Below are 23,382 nucleotides of genomic sequence, written 5' to 3'. Positions count from 1 at the left end.
CAACTGTTTCCCAGGAGAAGGATGTGCAATCTCCTCTTGGGCAATTAACCACCTCTGAAAACCTGCTCAAGGGTCAGCTGTGGGTCAGTTCCAATGCACAGTACTCAATAAAAAAGAACAAGTTTTTAAAAGTAAATGTCCTGATGTAATAAAACATGGCTTTTCTGTTTTAACAGTCTGAAGTGTGTTCTACTCTCATCTTTGCCATTTAACATGTGTCCCTGGGTGAATTATCAAACTCACTGATTCCTGCTTTCTTCTTCTGTAAAGATTATACATGTTGAAAGAGCAAATGGTATAACCTGTTAAGTGGCTTGCACATAGCAGGTACCTACTAACAGTAACTGACAGGGTCTGAAGAGGACTTCGCTGCAGGATACCACCAAGAAATCTCCCAGACGAAGCCATGATTTCCTCCCCCTTCAGTGTCAGGAGGAGCCCTAGTGGTGCAGTGCTAAATGCTCAATTGTTAACAGAAAGATCAGTATCCAAACGCACCAGCTGCCTCATGGGAAAAGGATGTGGCTTCCATAAAGATCATAGTCTTAGTCTTACTCTGTCCTATAAGGTGGTCATGCTGGGGACAATGTCAGGATTCAAAACGGCATTAACTCTACTTTCCGACAAAAAATCTTCAGAACAGAAATCCTGAGCTTCTTCCATGTATCTATCCATCCTTCAATGGCATGCAGAGCACATGCCTCGCCCACCAGGAGGAAGCTCTCAATACACTTCAGGGACCAGCATGAAATAGTCACGGGCATCAGTCACTCACAGGTGCTGCCCAAACAGCCACCATATAAACCACCAGAAGCCGAACTTGCCATCAGGCTCACAATGACAGGATAATCCACAGACCACCAATAATGAATGCATGAATAATAATTTTCCTATATTTCTATTGAAATATATTTCTATATTTGTTCCCATCCCAAAGAAGGGCGACCCAACTGAGTGTGGAAACTACAGAACAATATCATTGATTTCACATGCAAGCAAGATTCTACTGAAGATTATCCAAAAACGACTGGAACAACACATCAGCAGAGAACTGCCAGAAGTCCAGGCTGGGTTTAGAAGGGGTCGTGGTACTAGGGATATTGTAGCAGATGTTAGATGGATCTTAGCTGAAAGCAGAGAATACCAGAAGAATGTCTATCTGTGTTTCATTGATTATGCAAAGGCATTTGACTGTGTGGATCATAACAAACTGTGGCTGACTCTGAGAAGAATGGGAATCCCAGAATATTTAATCGTGCTAATGCGAAACCTATACTTGGACCAAGAGGCAGTCGTCAGAACAGAGCAGGGCAACACTGCATGGTTCAAAATTGGGAAGGGTGTACGCCAGGGATGTGTCCTGTCTCCATACCTTTTCAACCTGTATGCAGAGATCATCCGAGAGGCGGGGCTCTATGAGGAGAGGCGTGGCATTAGGATTGGTGGACGATGTATCAACAATCTGTGTTATACAGATGACACAACCTTGCTCTCTGAAACTGAGGAGGACCTCATGCACTTACTGCAGAGGGTCAAGGACTGCAGCCTTCAATATGGACTGAGGCTCAATGTTAAGAAGACAAAAATTCTCACCCCTGGACCAGTCGGTAGCATCAGGATGGATGGCAAAGAGATTGAGATTGTTCACAGCTTCAGTTTGCTCGGCTCCATGGTCAACACTCTTGGCGCCAGTAGCCAGGAAATCAAAAAACGTATTGCGATGGGAAAGTCTGTGGTTAGGGACCTCTCCAAAATACTCAAGAGCAACAGTGTCTCTCTGGAGACTAAGGTCCGCCTGATACAGGCCATGGTTTTTGCAATCACTTGTTATACATCAGAGAGTTGGACAATGACTAGGGAGGATAGAAGGAGAATTGACGCCTTTGAGCTGTGGTGCTGGAGAAGAGTATTGAATGTACCATGGACTGCCAAGAAAACAAACAGATTCATCGCAGAGAGGATTAAACCAGGCTGCTCCTTGGAGGCAAGGATTCTGGGGCTTCGTCTGACATACTTTGGACATGTTGTAAGGAGAGACAGGTCTTTAGAGAGGGACATCATGCTGGGTAGAGTGGAGGGACAGCGCAGGAGGGGAAGACCCTCTATGAGGTGGATTGATTCAGTGACTGGGGTACTCGGGATGGGTTTGTCAGAGGCAATGAGATTGGCACAGGATAGAGCACAGTTTAGGGCTGTTGTACATAGGGTCACTATGAGTCACAAACGACTCGACGGCACATAACAACAACAACAACAACATATTTCTATTGATGTGGACAATAAAGAATGTCATCAAAAAGCAACATTTAAAACCAAGAGCATCCTTCCCATTCCTAAAAAAAAAGATCAAGGGAGGCACCTCAAGTGGAAAGACCACAAACATTGTTCCACCAAGTGGTTTTGTATTGAGCTGTCATCCCAAACACCAACATCTTACCACCAGCCTTGGGACCAAGATCTATGCTCACAGCTCCAGAGTAGCCCCAGGCTCAAGGGCCAGAGACCCAGGTCATGCTCACGAATCTTCATACAACAGCGAGTAGTCCTCACCCAGCAATGGTTGTGCCCACACTGTGGTGAACACTCATACCAGCACCATTCCAGATTCACACAATTCCCCAGAACCAAGGCACACACTTCAACACACTTTAAAAGGACGTTCTGTGTACTTTCACAACTTTTCGAAGTTATATAAACGTACACGTTTCACTGCTTCTTATGCTTCTTTCTGAGAAAATGCCAACGAAATTCAAAGTAGGTGGATTACATTTAAGAAACACTTGTTGGTACCAGCACCTTTCAGCAGCTTTCTTTAGTCAACAAATGACTTGGTGTCTCCTTCTACGGCACTCACTCAGAAAAATTTAAACGCACTGCCATGGAGCTGGAACCAACTCAGCTGCAGAGACTGGAAATCGCATGGGAAGAGACTGACCATCTGAATGGCACTAGCAGTCCCTTCAGAAGCTCAAAAAGCTCACTGTCACCTGACACAAAAGTACCACCACCCTCATTTTTCCAGTTAAGGACCAAGTCTCTCAGCCAGGGGGGTGAGGAAGATTTGTGGCTTCCCAGCCTGCAACATCTCTATTCTTTTGGGAAGCTCGTAATGCAGAAAGTCACAGACTATCCTTCTATTCAGTTCTCAGTCCCAGATTTCAGGGTCTTCTCAACGCAGAGCCTGAAATGAGAAGCCCTAAGTCAGGACGGAAGCCTCAGAGAGATGTCAGAACGTTCTGGCTCCATGTCCCGGAGCCAGCAACCTCGCTCAGGGGAAGGAATGTTAACTGCATTACTAAACACAGTCAGCTCTTTAAGGAAGAAATCCATTTTTCTTGGCTGATTTACTTTCTCCCTAAGGCAATCAGTGAGAACCACACCAGAACTCAGCCGGAACACTGTCCTTTGAAGCCTGCTGAAACTTCACTTTGAGAAAATGTTTCGAAAGACATTTGTTTAAATCTTCTGGCAGACTTTCCAGACTTTGCAAACCAGAGGGTTGTCTCGGTCTCTCCAGACACATATCTAGAAAAGGGCTGATGATATAAAAGTGTCTCAAAAAAAGAAGTAACAGGTCAGTCAGTACAGGAACCTTAAGGAGTCCGGAGAGCTAGGGTCTCTCCTTTGTCCCTCCACTATGTCACCGTGCCTTCCTCTGCCCTCCTGTGGCCCTGAGCCTGTCCGGTCCACACACCAGGGGGCTTTCTAGCCTCAGAAAAATGGTGGGGAGTGGGGCTGAAGAGAACAAACTGCAAATATAAGTCACTTAGGGCTGGCTGGGCTTCTATAACTTAAAAAAAAAAAAAAAGAAAAAACCTACCAAAAACAAAACAAAAACTTCATAGGACGCAAACAATGAGGATTCCTTTGTTAGTTTTGGGGTTTGTTTTAGCAGCTCCTCTCAAACAAATATTCTCTGCAGAATTTAATTTATGCATCCAGCATCTAAACTCAAGATGTTATTAAATCGACCCTAAAGTGTTTGGAAAAGATCACCCAACTTACTGCTACCAGGTCAAAATTGACTCATAGCTGACTCTCCTGTGGATTTTCAGACACAATAAATCACAAGGGAGGAGGCTTCTACAGCTGGTAGATTCGAACTGCATTCCTATGGGTTGGCAGCCCAAATCCTTACCATTAAGCCACCAAAGCTACCGCAGTCTCATTGTTAAAATGCTATTTCTTATGTTTCTATTGTGCATTCAGTCCCTGGGCAATGAAATGGTGACTATATTATATCCAGTCCTGTGATAATTTTCATAAATATCTGTGAGATGGAGTCCCTTCCCAAACCCACATACCACAGTCCAGTTGCTAGGATTATAGATAAATCACGTCACCTCTCTTTACAATTAACAACGGCATTTTATTTCAGTAACACCAATAAGATAATAAAACTTTTTTCCATTTTAGCCTTGGCTATTCCATTGCTCTTACCCTAGTCTGTGAACTTGAAACTCCAACACTCAGAAGAAATTCTCTACCTCCTTTTTCCTCCTTTAAATTAAATCTTGAGCTCGTTGCATGTTTTGCTGAACTGCGAATGCTTTCCAAACATTTTTCTTCCAAGTTAAAATACTTCCTATTAGGTACTTCCAACGCGAAAGAAATTGGTAAAATGCCCAAAGAACAGCCTCTGAATCTGATTTCTCGGAGCCTCAGCAGAACCCTGTAAAACAGACTCTTGAAGGCCTGATCCTGAGGAACCTTCGTTTAACAAGACATGTGCAAGTTATCCGTCCTCCTCTTCGGCTCCCCTGCCCTCTAGATGTCAAGTTTCTAGTAATGAGACAAAGCATGTTGTCTTCCAAAATATATTTTGACTGTTCAGTGACCAAAAAAACACCGAAGTTGATTCTTTGTGGGGCCAACCACAGGCACAGCAAGCTGACCTTACACTAACCCTGACATCACACCAGACAGGCAGGGCAGGTCTCGGAGGGGAAAGCACGTGCAAAAACGCTCCAGTAAAATATGGTTTCCTTACCAAGGCTTGTTTTCTGGGTATAACTAACTAAGGTTTTTACTGGATAGTAACTTCGGAGCCTAACATCCAGCATGTGATACTTGTATCCCACGGGCTGCCAAGAAACAAAACGGATGTGTCTTGGAGAGGGTGCAGCCGGAGGCAAGGATAATGAAGCTCTGTCTTTCATCCTTTAGCCCCTCAGCTAGGAGAGGCTATTCATGGGAGGGGGACATCATGCTTGAAAAGATGGGGGGTGGGCAGGGAAGGAGAGGAAGATACCCTGTGAGATGATTGACACTGTGACTTCAGTAATGGGCCTGGGTGTTTTGGAGATGGTGAGAATCGCACAGGACAGGGCCGGGTTCAGGCTGGCTGTTCAAAGGGTGTCTGTAAGCAGTATTTGATTTAATGGTACCTAACAACAACAACAACAATAATATGATATCTAATATCAAAAAAACTTGAACTTGGGAGCTCTGGTGGCCTATTGGCAAGAAGTTGCTCTGCAATCCCAGAAGCACGCAGTTCGAATCCACTAGATGCTCTGCTGGAGAAGGAGGGGCAATCTCTTCCTGTACCAGTTGGAAACATTTGATGGTACACACACAAAAAAATAATAAAATAATTTTTTAAACAAACCAAACACCTCAAACTTAATGCTGTCATGTTGGAAATGACTCACAGATGATCCTCCAGTGGGTTTTCGGAGGCTGTAAATCACACAGGAGGAGACGGCCCACCTCTCTCTTCCAGAGTGACTGGTGGAGTCAAACAGCAGGAGAGGCCATACCCTGGGTTTGGCAGGGCACCTCCCTCTGGATTACAGCACCACTGCTCCCTGGAGCCCATGTAGATATTTATCACACACACACTAGTAGTTGAGTGACACAAACAATTAAGAGCTCCATTACCAGTCAAAAGGCTGGTGTTTCAAACTCCCATAGAGATGCCTCAGAGACAGGCCTGGTGATTCGCTTTCAAAAGGTCACATTCTTGAAAATTCTACAGAGTACAGTCGTACTCTGCATACATGGGTTTCCTTGAGTCAGAAGCAGCTCAGTGACAACTAACAACAACATCGGCATTCCTACCAAGATGACTACATTCTCCATTAACAATTTATTCCTGTGTTAGCATTTCACAGTGCTTGTTAAGGGACCAGGAGATGAACAATCATCATGACAGTGCAAAGCAAACACACTGATAAGGCTTATAGGGCAAAGCTCAAATTGCAATGGTAACCAAGTTAGAAGGAGTTGTCATTAAAAAAAAAAGCAAAACAAAGCCACACAGAACCACTTGGGCCAGCTGTTGCTCAGCTGAACGCATCTCCTAGTGACCCTATATGTGTCAGAGAGAAACTTTCCATGATCTAGGGATTTTTCAACGGCTGATCTTTCAGAAGTAGATTGTCAAGCCCTTTTTCTAGACGGTTACAGCATTTGTATAAAAATGTGACAGAAACGAATACGCACCAGCATTTAACAACTGGACTCTAGGGTAATTTAACAAACCAAGTAGTGTATTTTCCATCTTTCTCATATCTGTACTTTCATTCCTTTTCTTGGAGGGAGGGGAGCATCTGTCAATCACTGTTGGACAATAAGGCACCTTACACAGCCACCCACATGGACTGGAGTGAGCTTGACAGGCTGACCTGTCTGAGGAACCTCTTCCACCAATCCAGACCCAAGAGCCTGCCAGACATACGGGCATTCTGTGGCTTTGCAGACTGGGAGCTGTGACAGGTTAATAGGAAACAGATTACGAGAGTGGGTTTATCTGATTAGCCCACAGAGCTTGCATTTACCTAGAGAAAGAAACTCCAGGCAAAAACAGATCAGAGACTTGATATAGTATAGCCTGGAGGAGATTTCATTTTAAAAGTATAAGGCACTAGAAGTCTGCAGCAGCAAGTAAGAGATGGGATTTCAAACCCTCACCCAGTCCATGCCAAAGCTGCACCCAGCCTCCCAAGAGGGCTCTGCAGAAGACAGCTGGCTTCCAAAGAGGGAGAGATGGGTTCTGGGATGGGGAATACAGCATCAAGAAATAGAAAATAAGAAGTGCACCTTATGTCACCAGGAACAAGTACGGCCAGGACCCTGTGACTATGACCACAGGGACACAGAGGTAACCACCATCCCCCCACCCTGTAGGAGACTGGAACAGAGAAGCAGAGCAGGCCCTGTCAGCAAGAAGCCCAGGTTCAAGGCTGAAGTCAGGAAAAGCAGAGCAAGGCAATTAGGAATGGAAAGAATGACTCAGGGATGTAGAGGGCTCTTGGCCAGAGAAAGTCTGCTGTTCTTGATTTCTACAGTCACATTGGTGGAAATATGTGGGGTTCACCACCAAATGGACAACAGAGCACCCCTACAGAGCTCAGAGGGGACAGAAACACAAGTTAACAATGTCAATGCCCAGGCTGCACGTGTCTCAGCCCCACAATGCCAACAGGAACCTCACTTGGGGTGCTGTCAGGGATACAGGCGTCAAAAAGGCATTTGTTTGTCTGCCTCCTGAAGAAAACCTCCAGTGCTGAGGGAGATTCCAAACTGTTCTAAAGTAGAAAACGTGCAGGAACCATGGGCATCTCAAGCTAAGCACAGTGCTGCTGACTGAAAGGTTTGTGGTTCAAGTCCACCAGAAGCATCTAAGAAAAAAGGTTTGGAAACATACTTCTGGAAGAAAAATCAATCACTGAAACTCCATGGAGCAGAGTTCCACAGTGACACTTAAGGAGTCATCATGAGTCAAAATCGACTCACTCCACAAGCAACTCAAAATCTCCTTTCGAGGTGGAGACATTTCATTCAGTATAATGTCCTCCATGATCACTCATGTTGTATAATATTTTATGAGTTCATTACTTTTCAGTGCTGCATAGTATTCCATTGTGTGAAAATATCATCATTTTTCTATCTGTTCGGTTATTGTTGGCAGCCTAAGGCTTCTCAAGGGCCACTCTGGGGCTCTGGTAAGGACCCAAGGGGAGAACTTCTCTGCAGCTCACTGAAGAGCAGGGAAATAATAATAATGTCAGAAAAGCCAGAGTCAGCAGGGCTCAGCCTCATAAACCAATTCAAACTGAACATAGAAGGAAAAGATCCTCAGAGTGAGAGGCAGTGGGACTGGGCCCCTTGGGCCAGACAAGATGGCAGGGAACAGAGAAGTCCACGCTCACAATCACAACAAGCTAAAGAAAAACTGAACATGTGTATGAGAGTGCAAGGTTCCATGGGTTACAGTTCCACCCTGAAGTCTCTGACTATGGAAACCTGGACCCCTCTACACTGTAGACAGGAGGGGCTCAAACATTTGACAGGATTTAAACAAGGCCCTCAGGTGCCACCACACAGACAGACACCGCACCTCCACCACCGCCATCAGAAGCTGACCCTGATCCAGGACTCCGGAAGACTCCACATACCCTTACAGTCCTCAACATTTTGCTCTGGAAAGCAAGCCACCTTGAAAACTGACTGCCACATTGGAGGAATCCCTTTAGCCATTTCTGCACCAGAAAGCACTTTCTGAGGTGATGCACCACCATAGTTTTGTTTTGCATTTTTATCATGATTGTTATTGTTGATTGCTATCAAGCAACTCTATGAACCAAAGCCTTAATGCCTTTCCACAGCTTTCTTTGTTTCTCCAAGTTCATAGAGTTTCCAGAGACATGTGGTTTAGGAAGTGGATGCCACTCCTGCTTCCAAACCTGTTTTACAACTGGGAGCTCCACCAAACACTGTCCACAAATGAGAAACCACTGTGGTATTTGATATCCCCATGACACAAGGTTCAGCATCATAGTAAACCCAGGTTACCTCATATGGCACATTGACAAAGGGTGATGTGCAAAGTGGAAGAATGTTCCTCTAATATATAACATAACATAAAGCAAAATATTTACTATTTCCATATTCCACACATGACAGTTCAGTGATATCAATTATGCCCACCCTGTTACTCAACCACCACCACATCCCATCTCCAAGTTTCTGTCATTAGGTGTAATCAAGTCAGAATTTACGCATAGCTCAGCCTCCAATGGGTTTTCAGAGGCACAAGTGACAAGAAGCTACACTGCAATCCTGAAGGCATGTGGTTCGAATCCACCAGCTGTTCTGTGGGAGAGGGATGGGCAATCTTCTCCTGTGAGATTAACTGCCTCTGAAAATCCACCAGAGGGTCAGCTATGGGTCAGTTCCATCTCGATGGTACACTTAAAACCACTACAAACTGCACAAGACGAAATTGTTCATCTTTCTTCCACAGAGGAGCTGATGGATTCAAACTGTGTGTCTCTGGGTTCGTAGCTCAACTCCTTACCACTAAGACCTTAAAAGAAGCTCAGTTTAACCCTCGCCCGTTCCCTCCCACCTGCCCTTGGTAACTACAGATAAGCCTTGGGATCTGTGCATGTGCCTAATTTTAATACTTCATCTACAGGGGACCATTCAATAGTTGTCCTTCTAGGCCAGACTTCTTTCACTTTACACAACATCAGCACTGATTTTAATTCACCTCCTTACTCTCAGACTATCAGACGTAGTATGTAGCCACATAGTTCATAAGAGAGAGCACCCAGCAAATACTGTTGACAACTTTGTGGATGATTTTGTTGCTTTAAACCAATCTGTTTTATGCAACGACCGATGAAGCTGGCTTTGCTATGTTTTATTTTTGTCTTCAACTCTGGCCATTGTGTCACTATCTCTGCTTTGATCTTTAACGAGCAATGAGATTAATATCAGGCAGAGTCTTGCACTTCGGCCCCCTGGCCAGCGTCTGCCTCCCCGCTCTCCATCTCTATGGGCTGACTTTCAGGATCTCGGACATTTTTGGAAGTTCTCTCAGAAGACTCTGTGCTTGGCTGTGCTTTCATAACCTCAAGCTTAAATGACACTTCACTATCTTGAGCCAATGTTTTGCATTTTGCTTAACTCAATGCTGGATACTCCAAACTATAGGCCTTCTGGTTCCCAGTAAATTAACCAAGAGTATTTATTTTCTTAATGGGAAGCAAGATTCTGCTTCAGAAAATTAAAATGCTAAAGTTTCAGATCAGACCAAAAAAAGAAAAGGGAAAAAAAAACCCTTACTAAAAGTTAGCCAGTAGAAAACATTCACATATTAACTTTAGGATCCAAATTACTCCAGAACCCTAATTTTTAAATCCTGGGTTCTACTCCTTGTCCCACAGTTCTTCAGCTCATTTTCTCTTAATGGGAAGATTTAATCATTGGAGCCAGTCGGCCCTCTGAACATTTGTTCTGGCGTCTGGAAGTAGGATATCTTGCAGGGCCCCAAAATTTAATTTTCTCTGTATAAATAATAATCCAAAGAAAGCTGGGGTGGCAATCTTAGAATCAGACAAAGGAGCCACTGAGACAAAATGTGCCAGGAGTGAAAAACACAGACATTATACAGTGATAATAGGGTCAATTAATCAAGAAGATATGACAATCATAAACATTTGCACTCTGAAAATCAAGGTACCTATATATATAAAACAGATACTGATAAAACTAAAGGGGAAAATAGCTAGAATTATAATAATAGTTGGAGACTTCAGTAGACCACTTTCTATTGGACAGAACATGTAGAAAAGAAGATCTGCAAGGAAGCGGAGTGTCAGAATGACACTATAAACCAACTAAATGCAACATAAATATATGTAACAATCTACCTAAAACCAGCACAGTATAAATACTACTTCAATACACATGGATCACACTCCAGGATAGAACACATTTAAGGTAAAAAATAAGTGTTGATAAATTTTAAAAACTGAAATCATACTAAGTATTTTCTCTGACCACAAGGAAATGAAGCTAGAAATTAGTAATAGAAAAAGAAAACAAAACCTAAAAACTTAAATAGTGTACAAATATATGGACAGTAAATAACAAACTATTGTTACCAATAAATCAAGGAAGAAATCACAGTTTCTCAGAATAAATGAAAATGAAAGCACAAAATACCAAACCTTTTAAGATGCAGTAAAAGTAGTACTCAGAGGGAAACACATAGCAATAAATGACCACGTTGAAAATAGGAAAAAAATAGAAATATTTCAAATAAACAGTCGAACTCAAGGACTTCTTAGAAAGAAGAACAAACTAAACCTGGACTTACAGGAAGGAGATAAAAAATATCAGAATAGAAGTAAATGAAAATCAGAAAAAAAGTACAATCAATAAAACCAGAAGTTAGTACTTTGAGGAGATTAATAAAAGTTGGCAAACTTTCAGCTATCCTGACAAAGAAAATGTTGTTGTTGTTGTTGTTGTTGTTGTTGTTGTTGTTGTTATGTGCCATCAAGTCACCTGCGACTCATAACGACCCTCTATGTTCAGCAGCTCTCAACCCTGCCCTGTCCTAAGCCAGTCTCAATAGTTCCGATACACCAACCCCCATTGTCCCAGTTACTCTATCAATCCATTTCATATGAGGAAAAGGAGAAAATGATGATAATAAGTAAACTAAGACTTGATCTTCAATAAAATAAGTCTTTGGTCTTCTGCAGCAAGTGATTCAAGTCCTCCCTACTCTGAGGAAACTCTGGTGACCTAGTGGCAAGAAGGTGCACTGCAATCCCAAAGGTACACAATTCAAATCCACCAGCTGCTCTGTGGGAGAAGGATGGGCAATCTCCTCCCATGTGATTAACTGCCTCTGAAAACCCACTGGAGGGTCAACTACGGGTTGGTTCCAACTCGAGGGTACGTAACACCACCACTTTGAGTAAGCAAGGTTATCTTATCTCCATAACACAGGTGGTTGATTAGTCTTCTGAAGTCACATGTCACATTTCTCTTCATAAAGTCCACTTTCACAAATTATTTTCTCAGATGACCATATGACCCAGTAATTCTTCTCTTGTCGTTGTGTGCCACTGAGTCAGAGCCGACCCATAACTGACCCTCCAGTGGATTTGCAGAGGCAATAAAGCACGCAGGAGGAAATTACTCCACCTTCTCCTATAGAGCAACTAGTCGTTCAAACTGTGTACCTTTGGGATCGCAGCACAGCTTCTTACCACGAGGCCACCAGAGCTCCCTTCTAGATATATTAAAAGACTTGAAAGCAGATACTCAAAAAGAGATTTGTATGTTAACTGGACAGCATATAACAACAAGAGCACTATTGGCCAAAACGTGGATAAAGCCTAACTGGTCACCTATCCACTGCCATCAAGTCAGTAATGACTCATGTTGTTGTTTCAGGTGTCATCAAGTTTGACTTTGACTCAAAGTGAGTTTTTGATCAACAGATCTGAACTTTGCCCGAGTCTGGGCCATCCTCCCTACCTCTAATATGCTGGGCCCATTGTTACAGCCGCTGTTTCAGTTCACCTAGTCGAGTGAGGGTCTTCCTCTTTCTCAGACCCTCCACCTTTCCCAGCATGATATCCTCTTCCATGAACTGGACCTCTCCTGATAATATGACTAAAGTATGTGAGAGGAAGTTTCATCATCCTTACCTCCAAGGAGGACCCTGGTTGTACTTCCTCCAAAGCTCCGAGTGACCCTCCACCGGATTTCCAAGACTGTCAATCATGATAAGAGGAGACTGCCCATCTTTCTTCAAAGAAATCACAAGAGGCTGAGAACTGAGGGAAAAGCTCAGCCTTTGCGTTAGCTGCACAACTCACTACAGACTCTTGCCACCAGAGCTTGCTGGCCACTCACGATGGCTCAATCACCAAGATGTAGATCATACATACAATGCAATGCTACTCAGCCCATAGAATAACAAAAGTCTTGATACTTGCTAAAGAATGGACAGACAGGAAGATATTATGCAGAGCAAAATAAGCCAATCACTAAAGGACAAATATAGTGGGACCTCACTTTTATCGAAAGGCCAATTGACAGAAAACAAAGTTGACTAGTGGTTAGTAGCTGCAGAGTGGCCTAGTGGTTAAGAAGCTGCACTGCAGTTTGAATCCACTAGCTGCTCCTCTGAAGAAAGATGGACTATCTTCTCCTGCACAATCTCCTGCCTTTGAAAACCCACTGGAGGGTCAATTTTGGGGTCGGTTCTGACTGAAAAGTTCTCAACAACAATAAAGTGCAGAAAGAAGAGGAGAATGTGGGGGAAATGGTGATGGAGTATCACATTGACCAAGGGTAGGATTATACAGCTGATGTTTCAATTTTACATGTAAAAACTATCAGATTCCAGGGGAGCTCTGGTGGCCTAGTGGCAAGAAGCTGCAACTACAATCCCAGAGGTGCACGGTTCGAATCCACCAGATGCTCTGCCGGGGAAGGAGGGGTAATCTCCTCCTGTACCAGTCAGATCTGATTTGACAGTACACGCACACAAAAATAATAAAATAAAATAAAAAAAACTATCAGATTCCTTTAAGTTTTGCTATGCATAGTCTCAACAAAAAAAAAAGCAAAATTTAGGGGGGAACACTTTCTTTTCTCTGACTAACATCATAAAATGCATTCCTCTCATGCCTAGTATACATTTTTTTAAATTCTTATCTGCAAATTCATGCCCACGTTATGATTGCAGACATTTTTATTTCTCTGAAGGATCCAAGTTAGATTTTAAAAGACAAATTATGGAATGTTATGCTACAAAGTGCTACCCTGTGTGTCAAACTGAAAATGCACAAAGAAATAAAAATTACAGTGAAGATGAACACTGGGGCCTTTTTCTGTAACGCATTTTCTTCCCACCTCTTGTCAAATATTTCAGAACTGCAGGTTCATCAGAAAAGGCCTGGTCCCACTATGTGCTACAAGCATCAAAGCAGCATCTCTTCCTCTTCAGTTGTCACAAGATTTGCTCTGTTGTTGATCATGAAGGCGCAGTTCACTCTCACCCCAACAGACACAAGGTTCCAAAGTTAACACTGGAGAATTCCAAAGGCATGTCACCTCCAATTCATCAGCACCCAGTCCTGTATTCTAAACATTCCTACACTTAATAAAAGCAGGAATAAGGAGGGGAGAGGGTTTGGGATGGAGAAAACATTATTTCTTAGAAATCTACTTGAAAGTATTTTCAATTCAAGAGGCAGAAGCTGATCCCAGATACTTCTAGTCCATCCTAGTGGGAATGAAGAGCCTTTGGGTGTGGTAGATCTTAGATGTGGTCTGAGGCTGAAGACAACAGCCTTCGCATGCAACGTCTGGAATCATTCATCTATTTCTTATATGGAGAAGAGAGAAAATAACCTTGAGCTCAAACTGTCAAAATGTTCCTTCCTCTTGCCATTCTCCTTTGTCATTTCAACTGGAATGTTGTCCCAGGTTTGGCTTTTTCCCATCCCAAAGAAATCCTTCTAATATTTCCACTTGGAAAGAGTATGTCACAAAAGGGTGAGGTACTTCATAAAGATGATGCAGACATTCCATTGTATGTACATAGCTAAAGGATATTTAGTGCTATTATAACAAGTCTATAACAGATCTTGCCAAAAGGGACTAGGATGTGAAAGAGAATTTTCAACAAAAAGGAAAAACTTTTGCCTTCTTGAATACCAAAGTACAGTCAAATATTTCATACAGCATAATTAGACCTAAATCAATTAGTGGTCAAAGCTCGTTAAAGACAAGAATGTAAAAAAAAAAAAAAACCATGTCGAAGCTTTAACTTTCAGCTGTGGTGACAATCCATGCCAGTTTGCTGAAATGAGGGACCTCAGGTCACCTGCTTATAGTATGTAAGGAGATAGGCCTCACAGCCTGCTATAGGCTATGATTTCTTTTTAAAAAACAGGGTCTACTAAACTGGATTCCATTTATACCTACTTTTACCAACCACTACAATAACGTGGTCTGTGGTTTGGATTTCAGTTTCTCTGAAATCAGGCAAGAATTGAAAACCTCTGAGGTACTCAAAGAGCAGAATCCTAGATTTGGACACTTTCCCCTCATCTTTTAAAGGTGTCACCACTCACTTTGATAGATGATTTCTTTCTCTAGTGACCAATTTTGGCTGTTCATAAAATACTCACTCTATTTTCAAAAAAAGCAATGAATGTCTTTAAAATATACCACACTGAACACCCATGTTTACTGCTACATTATTTGCAATAGCAAAGAGATAGAAGCAATACAAGTGCCCACCATCAACTGAATGGATAGAAAAGCTATGGTACACTCAGATAATGGAATATTATGCAACAAAGAAAAACAAAAACTTTTTTTTAAAAAACCATTATATATACAACACTGGGGGAGCCTGGAGGACATTATGTTGAGTGAAATATCTAAATCACAAAAGGAAAAATACTGTTTAACTCTGCTGTTATAAAATTGAACAGACAAATGGGTGTTGCCAGATAATGAGAAAAGAGTGTGTGGAAAATGAACACTGCAATAGAACAGATGAAGAGAAGAATTATCTGAAAGGAATATATGGTTAGGCATTATATTATGCCAACAGTCTGGAGCAAGGGATGCACTACAGGATGGGCTGGCAGAAGGAGAGGAGGGGAAGAAAATGTACCACGATGAATTTAAAAAAGCACCCTACTATTGTTATTTGGGTGAAATTTTATAGTGTTTTTAGGCTTTTGTCCTGGAGAGGCTGAAGCCAGGATGCTCCCTGGAGGCAAGGAGTCTGAGGCTCCATCTCACATAGTTTGGGCACATGGCCAGGAGGGACCAGTCTTTGAAGAGGGACACGATGATTGGAAGGGTAGAGGGACAGTGCAGGAGATGAAGACCCCAGATGAGATGGATTGACTCAGTGAATAGAGCAATGCGACTAGGTCTGTCAGAGACAAAAAGATTGGTTCAGGATAGGTCGGGGCCCAGAGCTAATGTACATAGGGTCGCTATGAGTCGCTATGTGTAGAACTGGCACTGCAATCCCAAATTTGTGTGGTTCGAATCCACCAGCTGCTCTGAAGAAGGATGGACAATCTCCTCCCTTGTGATTCACTCCCTCTGAAAACCCACTAGAGGGTCATCTATGGGTCAGTTCTGACTCAGTGGTACTCAACAACAGCAACATAAACATACATATAGGCACACCTCAAAAAAATTGGGTATTTCAGCATTTTTGCATTTACTATGTTGTACAACTATTACCATTATTTCAAACAATGTGTAGCTTCAACAGAAATTAGCACACCCTATGTGCCTAGATTTGATATAGATTATAGATGACAGCTGAGAATTATATGCAAAGTCACAGGTTATAGGTCTTAAGATACATATTTACACATATGAACTAACCAGACATATGTAAAGCATGGATTTAAAAACTGAAGAAGAAAACATTCAATAAAAAATTTAAAAGTCTATTTATGGTTTATCAGTAACTTTATGCTATTTTGTTGTCATGTGCTGTCGAGTCGCTTGCGACTCATAGCGACCCTATGTACAACAGCCCTAAACTCTGCTCTGTCCTATGCCAATCGCACTGTCTCCGACACTCCCATCCCAATTATCCCAGTCACTGAATCAATCCACCTCATAGAGGGCCTTCCCCTCCTGCGCCGTCCCTCCACCCTCCCAAGCATGATGTCCTTCTCCAAGGACCGGTCTCTCCTCACAACACGTCCAGAGTATGTTAGATGGAGCCTCAGAATTTTTGCCTCCAAGGAGCCACCTGGTTTAACCCTTTCCAGGACGAATCTGTTTGTTTTCCTAGCAATCCATGGTATTCTCAATACTCTTCTCCAACACCACAGCTCAAAGGCATCAATTCTCCTTCTGTCCTCCTTGGTCATTGTCCAACTCTCTGATGCATAACAAGTGATTGCGAAGACCATGGCCTGTATCAAACTTTATGCTATAGGTAAGCATCTGAGGAGAAGATTTGTGTTAGGTTTCCAATAAATGTCAAACCCTCCCCAAATCTGACATCCAAGCCCTTAAGTGCATGAGTTACCTATAAAATCACTCTCTAGCCAGAGTCAAATACTGCCACTCTTAGACATATACAGGCTCACTGCTTTTAACACCAAGTGAAGTTAAATCACACCATCTGTTATGACCTGCCCCACTTCAAAATCTTCCCCAGCAATGTGGACCAGAAGTAACTCCACCAATAAATACCATGTGAGAATTATGGCTGGGACACAACAGGGAAACATATATTCTCTCTGGACGATGACAGAAGAAGAAGCAATACTTTGGGATTGTGGTGCTGGAGAAGAGCACTGAGCATACCATGAGAACAAACAGGTCTGTCTTGGAGAAGGTGAAACCAAATTTCTCTTGCAGGCTAGGATTTTGAAGCTCCGTCTCACATACTTTGAGCACATGGCCAGGAGGGACAGGTCCTTAGAGGAGGAAATCATGATTAGAAAAGTGGAGGGGCATCACAGGAGAAGAACCCAGATGAGATGGATTGAAAAGGTAACAGATAATGGGAATAGGTGCGTTGGAGTCAATGAAACCAGCTACAGATAGAGCAGGCTTCAGAGCTGTTGTACGTAGGGTCACTATGAGGCATAGGAAACTCAACAGCACATAACAATAACAAACAATTTTTATTCTAGCTCTTCTTAATGATAGTCCCAAATTAGGGCTATGACACATATTAAGTGAAAGTAAAATTAACCAGATATAAGGAATTTCCATGCACGAAAAAAAGTGCATCTTGCTTACTTTTTTCTTCTTCTGTGATCTTACCCAGTTGGTATGACTTATCCCAAAAGCAAGAGGAAATCAGCCAGCTTTAAAGATCATTCACACAAATGTTCTACTTTCATAAGTCATTTGTTTCATGACATATGACCCATGTCACGAGGTAGAGGGCTGACCAGGTCCAGGAGATCTACTAAACACAGCAAGAATAGCCATTGCAAGATTCCTAAGTAATGGACAAGGTACGCTGAACCACAATTGCATTCACTCACTTAATACCATTTTGTGCCATGTGCACCCTACACCATGCTGATCCAAGATGTCCCTCTCAATCATCTGACCTCTCCTGGCGCCTTGACCTCCATTTCCCCCACAAGAAACGGTCAAGAGCTACCAGAAGGTACATGAAGGGCTCACTTCAATCTGTAGCTGTGAGGACTCAGAATATGTCAGGTCACTGCTGGAGGCTGTTGGTGGCACAGACCCAGGAACAACGTCACCTCTTGCAGCCTCACCAATAAAACCTCAGTCAACAATCGGTCTTACCTCAAACTCCACTCCTTAACCAAACAGCTAAGGAAATCGGAATGGAACCGCACTACAAAATGTATTGCAATCAGTTGTTTTCACCAAAACTCTAATCAATGACCAGGATCAACCCCAGGAGAGACAACCTTAGCATAACATCAAATATTTCTTTTATTCCCATATGCGCCCATTTCTCATTACTTGTTAAGTCACTGAAGGCATGAATTCCCTCTGAGGAGTCACTCACCTATGCAGGCATGGACCCTCACTGACAGCTGTGTCCTTAGGATAATGCTGTTCTTCTTGACCCTCCTAAAGGAGACAGGAGACAAGACGTGATCATCAGAGAGGCTGGCTAAGGAGAATACCTCACTCATATGTTGTCCAACAAATGTTTTTCCTGAACTTCAAAGTTCTGAGATACCCACCAGAAAGATGTTCCAGATAAGGATGCTAAAACGGACAGGAATCTGTCCTGCCAGAATATGTCAGAAAGCTTTCAAAAGAATAAAATACTAAAGTTTTATTTCACTGGAATAGTGTACATATTTTATTGCCAAATTCCATCAACTCATTCCTCCGCAGAATTTGCATGTAGTCACGCTTGACCATGTTGGGAAAGTTTTAAGTTCTATGCCCACGAAATGAAATCTCTGGAATGTGACAACACAAACCCCCTTGATCATTTTACAGTTTTGGAAAATGGGAAAAGGGAACACACTGTAGGATAATCAGGAAGACCACTTTGCTGGGCTTCAATATAAGACTGTTGCGGTTTTTTTCTCTTAACCTTACTGTAACAGGAAGACAGGAGTCACTAAAGGATATGTATACCCTATCTAGCATCAGGAACAACTGCTTATCTGTCCCTACCCATCTCACCTTGGTTTCCTTCTCGTAAGAAAGAGAAGAAAAAAGGGAGGAGTTTTCCCAATTCCGCTCTAAGGACGGCTCACCTTGCGCTGTGCCAAGAAAGCCTAAAGCATAAAGCAGCTGACAGAAGAAGATGAGGAGGAGAAAAGTTGAGTATTGGCTGCCTGGAAGTTAAAAAAACAACAAACATAGACTTTGCAATTCTCAAAGGTAAACAAAAAACCTTTAAAAGTGAGGTGTAGTCAGTCAGTCAACCAAAAAAAGGTATCTGTCTGTCTTTGGCTGGGTTCTCCTCCCATTGTTCTTCTGGTCTCCAAGTAGCTCTCCTCTCCCTCTCAGAGCTTCATTTACAACCGACTCAGAACTTTCTAGTTCTGTGCCTGTGTGCTTGTGGTGGAGAGCAGTGGGGCACAGATCTCATTAGGGCATGTGGTTAACATGGTATGGATTCACATTCATGACTGAAATCATTGCGGTTCTTTTATTCTCAAGAATGGAGCGGTCAACTTAAATGAACTAATTTTTATTCTTTTTCAGATGAGCCCCTGGTGTGGAGCAATGGTTAAGCGCTCAGCTGCTAACACAAAAGTCAACAGTTCAAATCTACAGGTCACTTTGTAGGAGAAACACGTGACAGTCTGCTTCCAGGAAGGTCTACAGCTCCGGAAACCCTACTCTGGACCATCGGACGCTAAAAGTTAGAATCAAATGGAAAGCCGTGGGTTTGGTTTTTCAGCCCTCTTATTAAGGATTCCCTGGTGGCTTAGTGGTGAAAGAGCTTCCCCACCAACTCTAAGGCAAGCCGTTCAAATCCACCAGCTGCTCTGAAAGAGACAGAGCAATCTCCTCTGGTGTGATTTACAGCCTCTAAAAACCCACTGGAGGGTCAGCTATAAGTTGGTTCTAAATCAATAGCAATGTGTTGTTTATGTTTTTAAAAGAAAAACAAAAACTAGTTGTATATCCCACAAAAGCTTGCAACAGTATCCTCCTTTTTATTTCACTTGTTATTGGTTTTATATTTTCTCTAAGTAAGATACTGACCTCAAAGATCATACAGTGAATACACACCACCTAACTCATCTTCAAAAGACAGGTTCCGGATTCCTGTAACGCAGATTTCCATAAAACGTTCCTCTTGATGAGAAGTCTTTTTCTCTTTCAACAATCTTGATATTGATGCACCTTCCTCTCTTGTGGACAAACCAGGAAGAATATTTTGAGTAAACTCTCTGAACATAAATGCTGAATAACTTCCTTGAAGAGCCTTTTGTTTGGCTGCCAAGAACAATGTTTCGGGGTGGCAGCAGTATTCAGGAGGTGTGTGTTCTCACCCTGAGCTCGGTGGGGCTCAAGTTAAGAGTACAAAACCAGTGGGTGAACCCCTGATGGTTCCAGTCCTTAACTACTACAAAAAGCAATCTGAAATCCTCAGGTCTGTAACTCACATTAGCAGCTGTTAGGAGTCAATGACACAAGCTGAATGTATGACAGACACCCAAAAGGGGAATGCACAGTGGCCAGAGAAAGTGTACAGAGAACACCTCAAATTTGGAGAATTTCAGAAGTGGCCCTTCCAGGGACCCTGCTTTCATCTCTAAACTGCTGCAGGGTAAGCGCTTGTCTTCTCAGAGAGCTCTGTTTCCATGAATGCTCCAATTCCAGAAACCTGGGTGAAAACTAGGGCTGTCTTCCCAAGGAAGTCACACTGGCCTGTCACCTTGGAGAGTCACCTTTTCGGAGCCTGTGATAAGAAATCAAGCAACTGGTTTAGTTACATGGAATCCACACAGAATTTTAAAATGGCTTGTTATATAGCTGATGTCTTATACCATTACATGAGATAGATAATACTGGACTATGAGGTTTTTACATTAAGAGAGAACTGCCAGATGTACAATCTGGGTTTAGAAGAGGTCATGGCACTAGAGACAGATGTCAAATGGATCTTGGCTGAAAGCAGAGATTACCAGAGGAAAGTCTATATGTGTTTCATTGACTATGCTAAGGCATTTTACTATAGTTTCCAAGGTTGCATATCTTTTGCAGAAGCCTCTGTCTCCTGTGGCACAGCTGGTGGGTCTGAAGCACCGACCTTTTGGGTTAACAGCTGAGTGTTTTACCACCATGCCTCCACGGAGCCTTTCCTTATAATAAACAAAGTCCAAAATGATGTCTATCACACAACAGTGGACAGAAGGCATTCCCAAAAAGGTTCTTTTAGGTTTAGTGGCTTTCTAATCCTCTACCAAGGAGCTCTGGTGGCATGGTGTGGCATGTATCAGGCTACTTAACAAAAAGATTGCTAAATAAAAGGCCAGCAGTCTGGATTCACCAGCAGCTCTGTAGGAAAAAGATAAACTGTTTCTGTAGGGGTTTACAGTCTTGGAAGCCTGACGGGAAGTCACTAAGAGTTGGAACTGATACAGTGACGCCGTTGCTCTTCAGTACTCTTTGCGATGTCCCTGACAGCTGACTTTCCCAATGCAATTCATCTCTTCATTTCCTGGCTGCTGGTACCAAGAGTGTTGACTGGGAAGCCAAGCAAACTAAAACTGTCAGCGATCTCAATTTCTTCACCATCCATACTGATGCTGCCAATTGGTCCAGTGGTGAGATTCTTTGTTTTCTTGATGTTGATCTTCAATCCATATAGGAGGCTGCAGTGCTTGACCTTCTGCAGCAAGTGCTTCAGGTCCTCCTCAGTTGCAGCAAGCATGGTTGTGTCATCTGCATAACGCACGTTGTTGATGATTCTTCCACCAATCCTGATGCCACATTCCTCCTCGTATAGCCCAGCATCCCGGATGATCTGTTCTGCATACAGATTGAAAAGGTATGAAGAAAGAATACATCCTTGGAGGACGCCCTTCCCAATTTTGAACCATGCAGTGTCTCCTTGCTCTGTTCTGATAAATGACTCTTGGTCCAAGTATAGGTTTCACATAAGCACAATCAAATGTTCTAGGATTCCCATTCTTCTCAGAGTCAGCCACAGCTTGTTGTGAAAAGCCTTTGCATAATCAATGAAGCACAGACAGACATTCCTGTGGTATTCTCTGCTTTCTGCTAAGATCTATCTAACACTAGCTATAATATCCCTAGTACCACGACCTCTTCTAAATCCAGCCTGCACATCTGGCAGTTCTCTATTAACGTGTTGTTCCAGTAATTTTTGAATAATTTTCAGCAGAATCTTGCTTGCATGTGATATTAATAATATTGTTCGATGATTTCTGCACTCTGTCGGGTCACCCCTCTTTGGAATGGGAACAAATATCGACTCTTATGGCATGAATTGTCATGTGCCAGGCAAGGTTCTAAGTACTCTGTACGTTGCTGTTGTTGTTAGGAGGAGAATACAACACATAGAAATCCTGTGAACCACGGATCTGAACCCTGTCCAATCCTGCTATCCTCATCATCTTCACTATACGTGAGCCCATCGGCACTGTGTCAATGAATCTCACTGAAGGTCTTTTTCTTTTTTGCTGAAACATCACATTTCCAAGCATGATGCACATTTCCAAGGACTGGCCTTGGAATCAATGAAATCTATGAAAATGTCCCTCTTCTCCTTCCATCATGATGTTTCCTATTGGCCCAGTGGTGAGAACTTTCATTTGCTTGATGTTGAAACGTAATCATATTTAAAAGTGTAGTCTTCATTCTTCCATGGTAAGCGTTTCAAGACTTCTTTACTTTCCACAAACAAGATGTGTCTTATATATACCACAGTTTTCTAATGAGTCTTCCTCCAATCCTGATGCCACAAAAATTTATCCTTCACAAAATTTCTATGAAGTGGGCAATATTACTGTATTGTAAAGATGAGGAAATTGGGGCCCAGAAGCATTAGGCTGAAGTCACACAGGCAGAAAGTGATATATTTTTAATTCAAGCCAGGTTGCCTGAGGTGAGGGCTCTGCTCCTATCACCACCCTACAGCTACTTCACAGGTAAGTGCCACCTCATTCATTTCTGCATTCAAAATGTGAGGCTCAAAGATGCCCATGATGCACCTGGCCTTATGGGGGGGGAGGTACACAGACCATCTTGAGGTACATGGAGTTCCACATTCCAAAAGTGGCATCCATGAGAGGCTATCAATGTAAACTAAACTCCCTGTCACATGAATGAACCTTTCTGTCCTGGAACTGGCTGTCTGCATCAGCTTCGTATCTGCCACTCCCAAGTCCACCATTCCACTGTAGAATGAAATGGAAATGTAACAAGTAACCCAACTCTGATCATCCTGAAAGCAAAACCCATGCAGCCTGACCTGGAAGTCCTCAGGAAGGGTCAGATTCCATTCCTATCAGCACAGCCAGTGCCAGAGAAACATCACCAGCTTCTGTGTCCAGCCACCTTCAGAATTGGCAGCCACAGCCAATCAGCCACCCATGTCCATGGCCAATGCTACCCAAATGATGAGGG

At 42.8% G+C, this 23,382-nt stretch overlaps 1 protein-coding gene across 3 annotated transcripts in view; it reads right to left on the bottom strand.

The window, feature by feature from the left end:
• Positions 1 to 23,382, bottom strand: part of FHOD3 (formin homology 2 domain containing 3) — a 535,358-nt gene that overhangs the window by 437,755 nt on the left and 74,221 nt on the right. For all 3 annotated transcript variants that reach the window (XM_006889190.1, XM_006889191.1, XM_006889189.1), the window contains exon 3: positions 18,320 to 18,384. In XM_006889190.1, the coding sequence (XP_006889252.1) occupies positions 18,320 to 18,384 (65 nt within the window). The remainder of the gene's footprint in view (positions 1 to 18,319; positions 18,385 to 23,382) is intronic.

Source organism: Elephantulus edwardii, unplaced genomic scaffold, assembly GCF_000299155.1.
Source record: "Elephantulus edwardii isolate Elephantulus edwardi_28Jun2011 unplaced genomic scaffold, EleEdw1.0 scaffold00076, whole genome shotgun sequence".
Taxonomy (NCBI): domain Eukaryota; kingdom Metazoa; phylum Chordata; class Mammalia; order Macroscelidea; family Macroscelididae; genus Elephantulus; species Elephantulus edwardii.
Note: the sequence above shows the minus strand (reverse complement) of the source record. Positions and strands in the feature narration are given on the sequence as shown.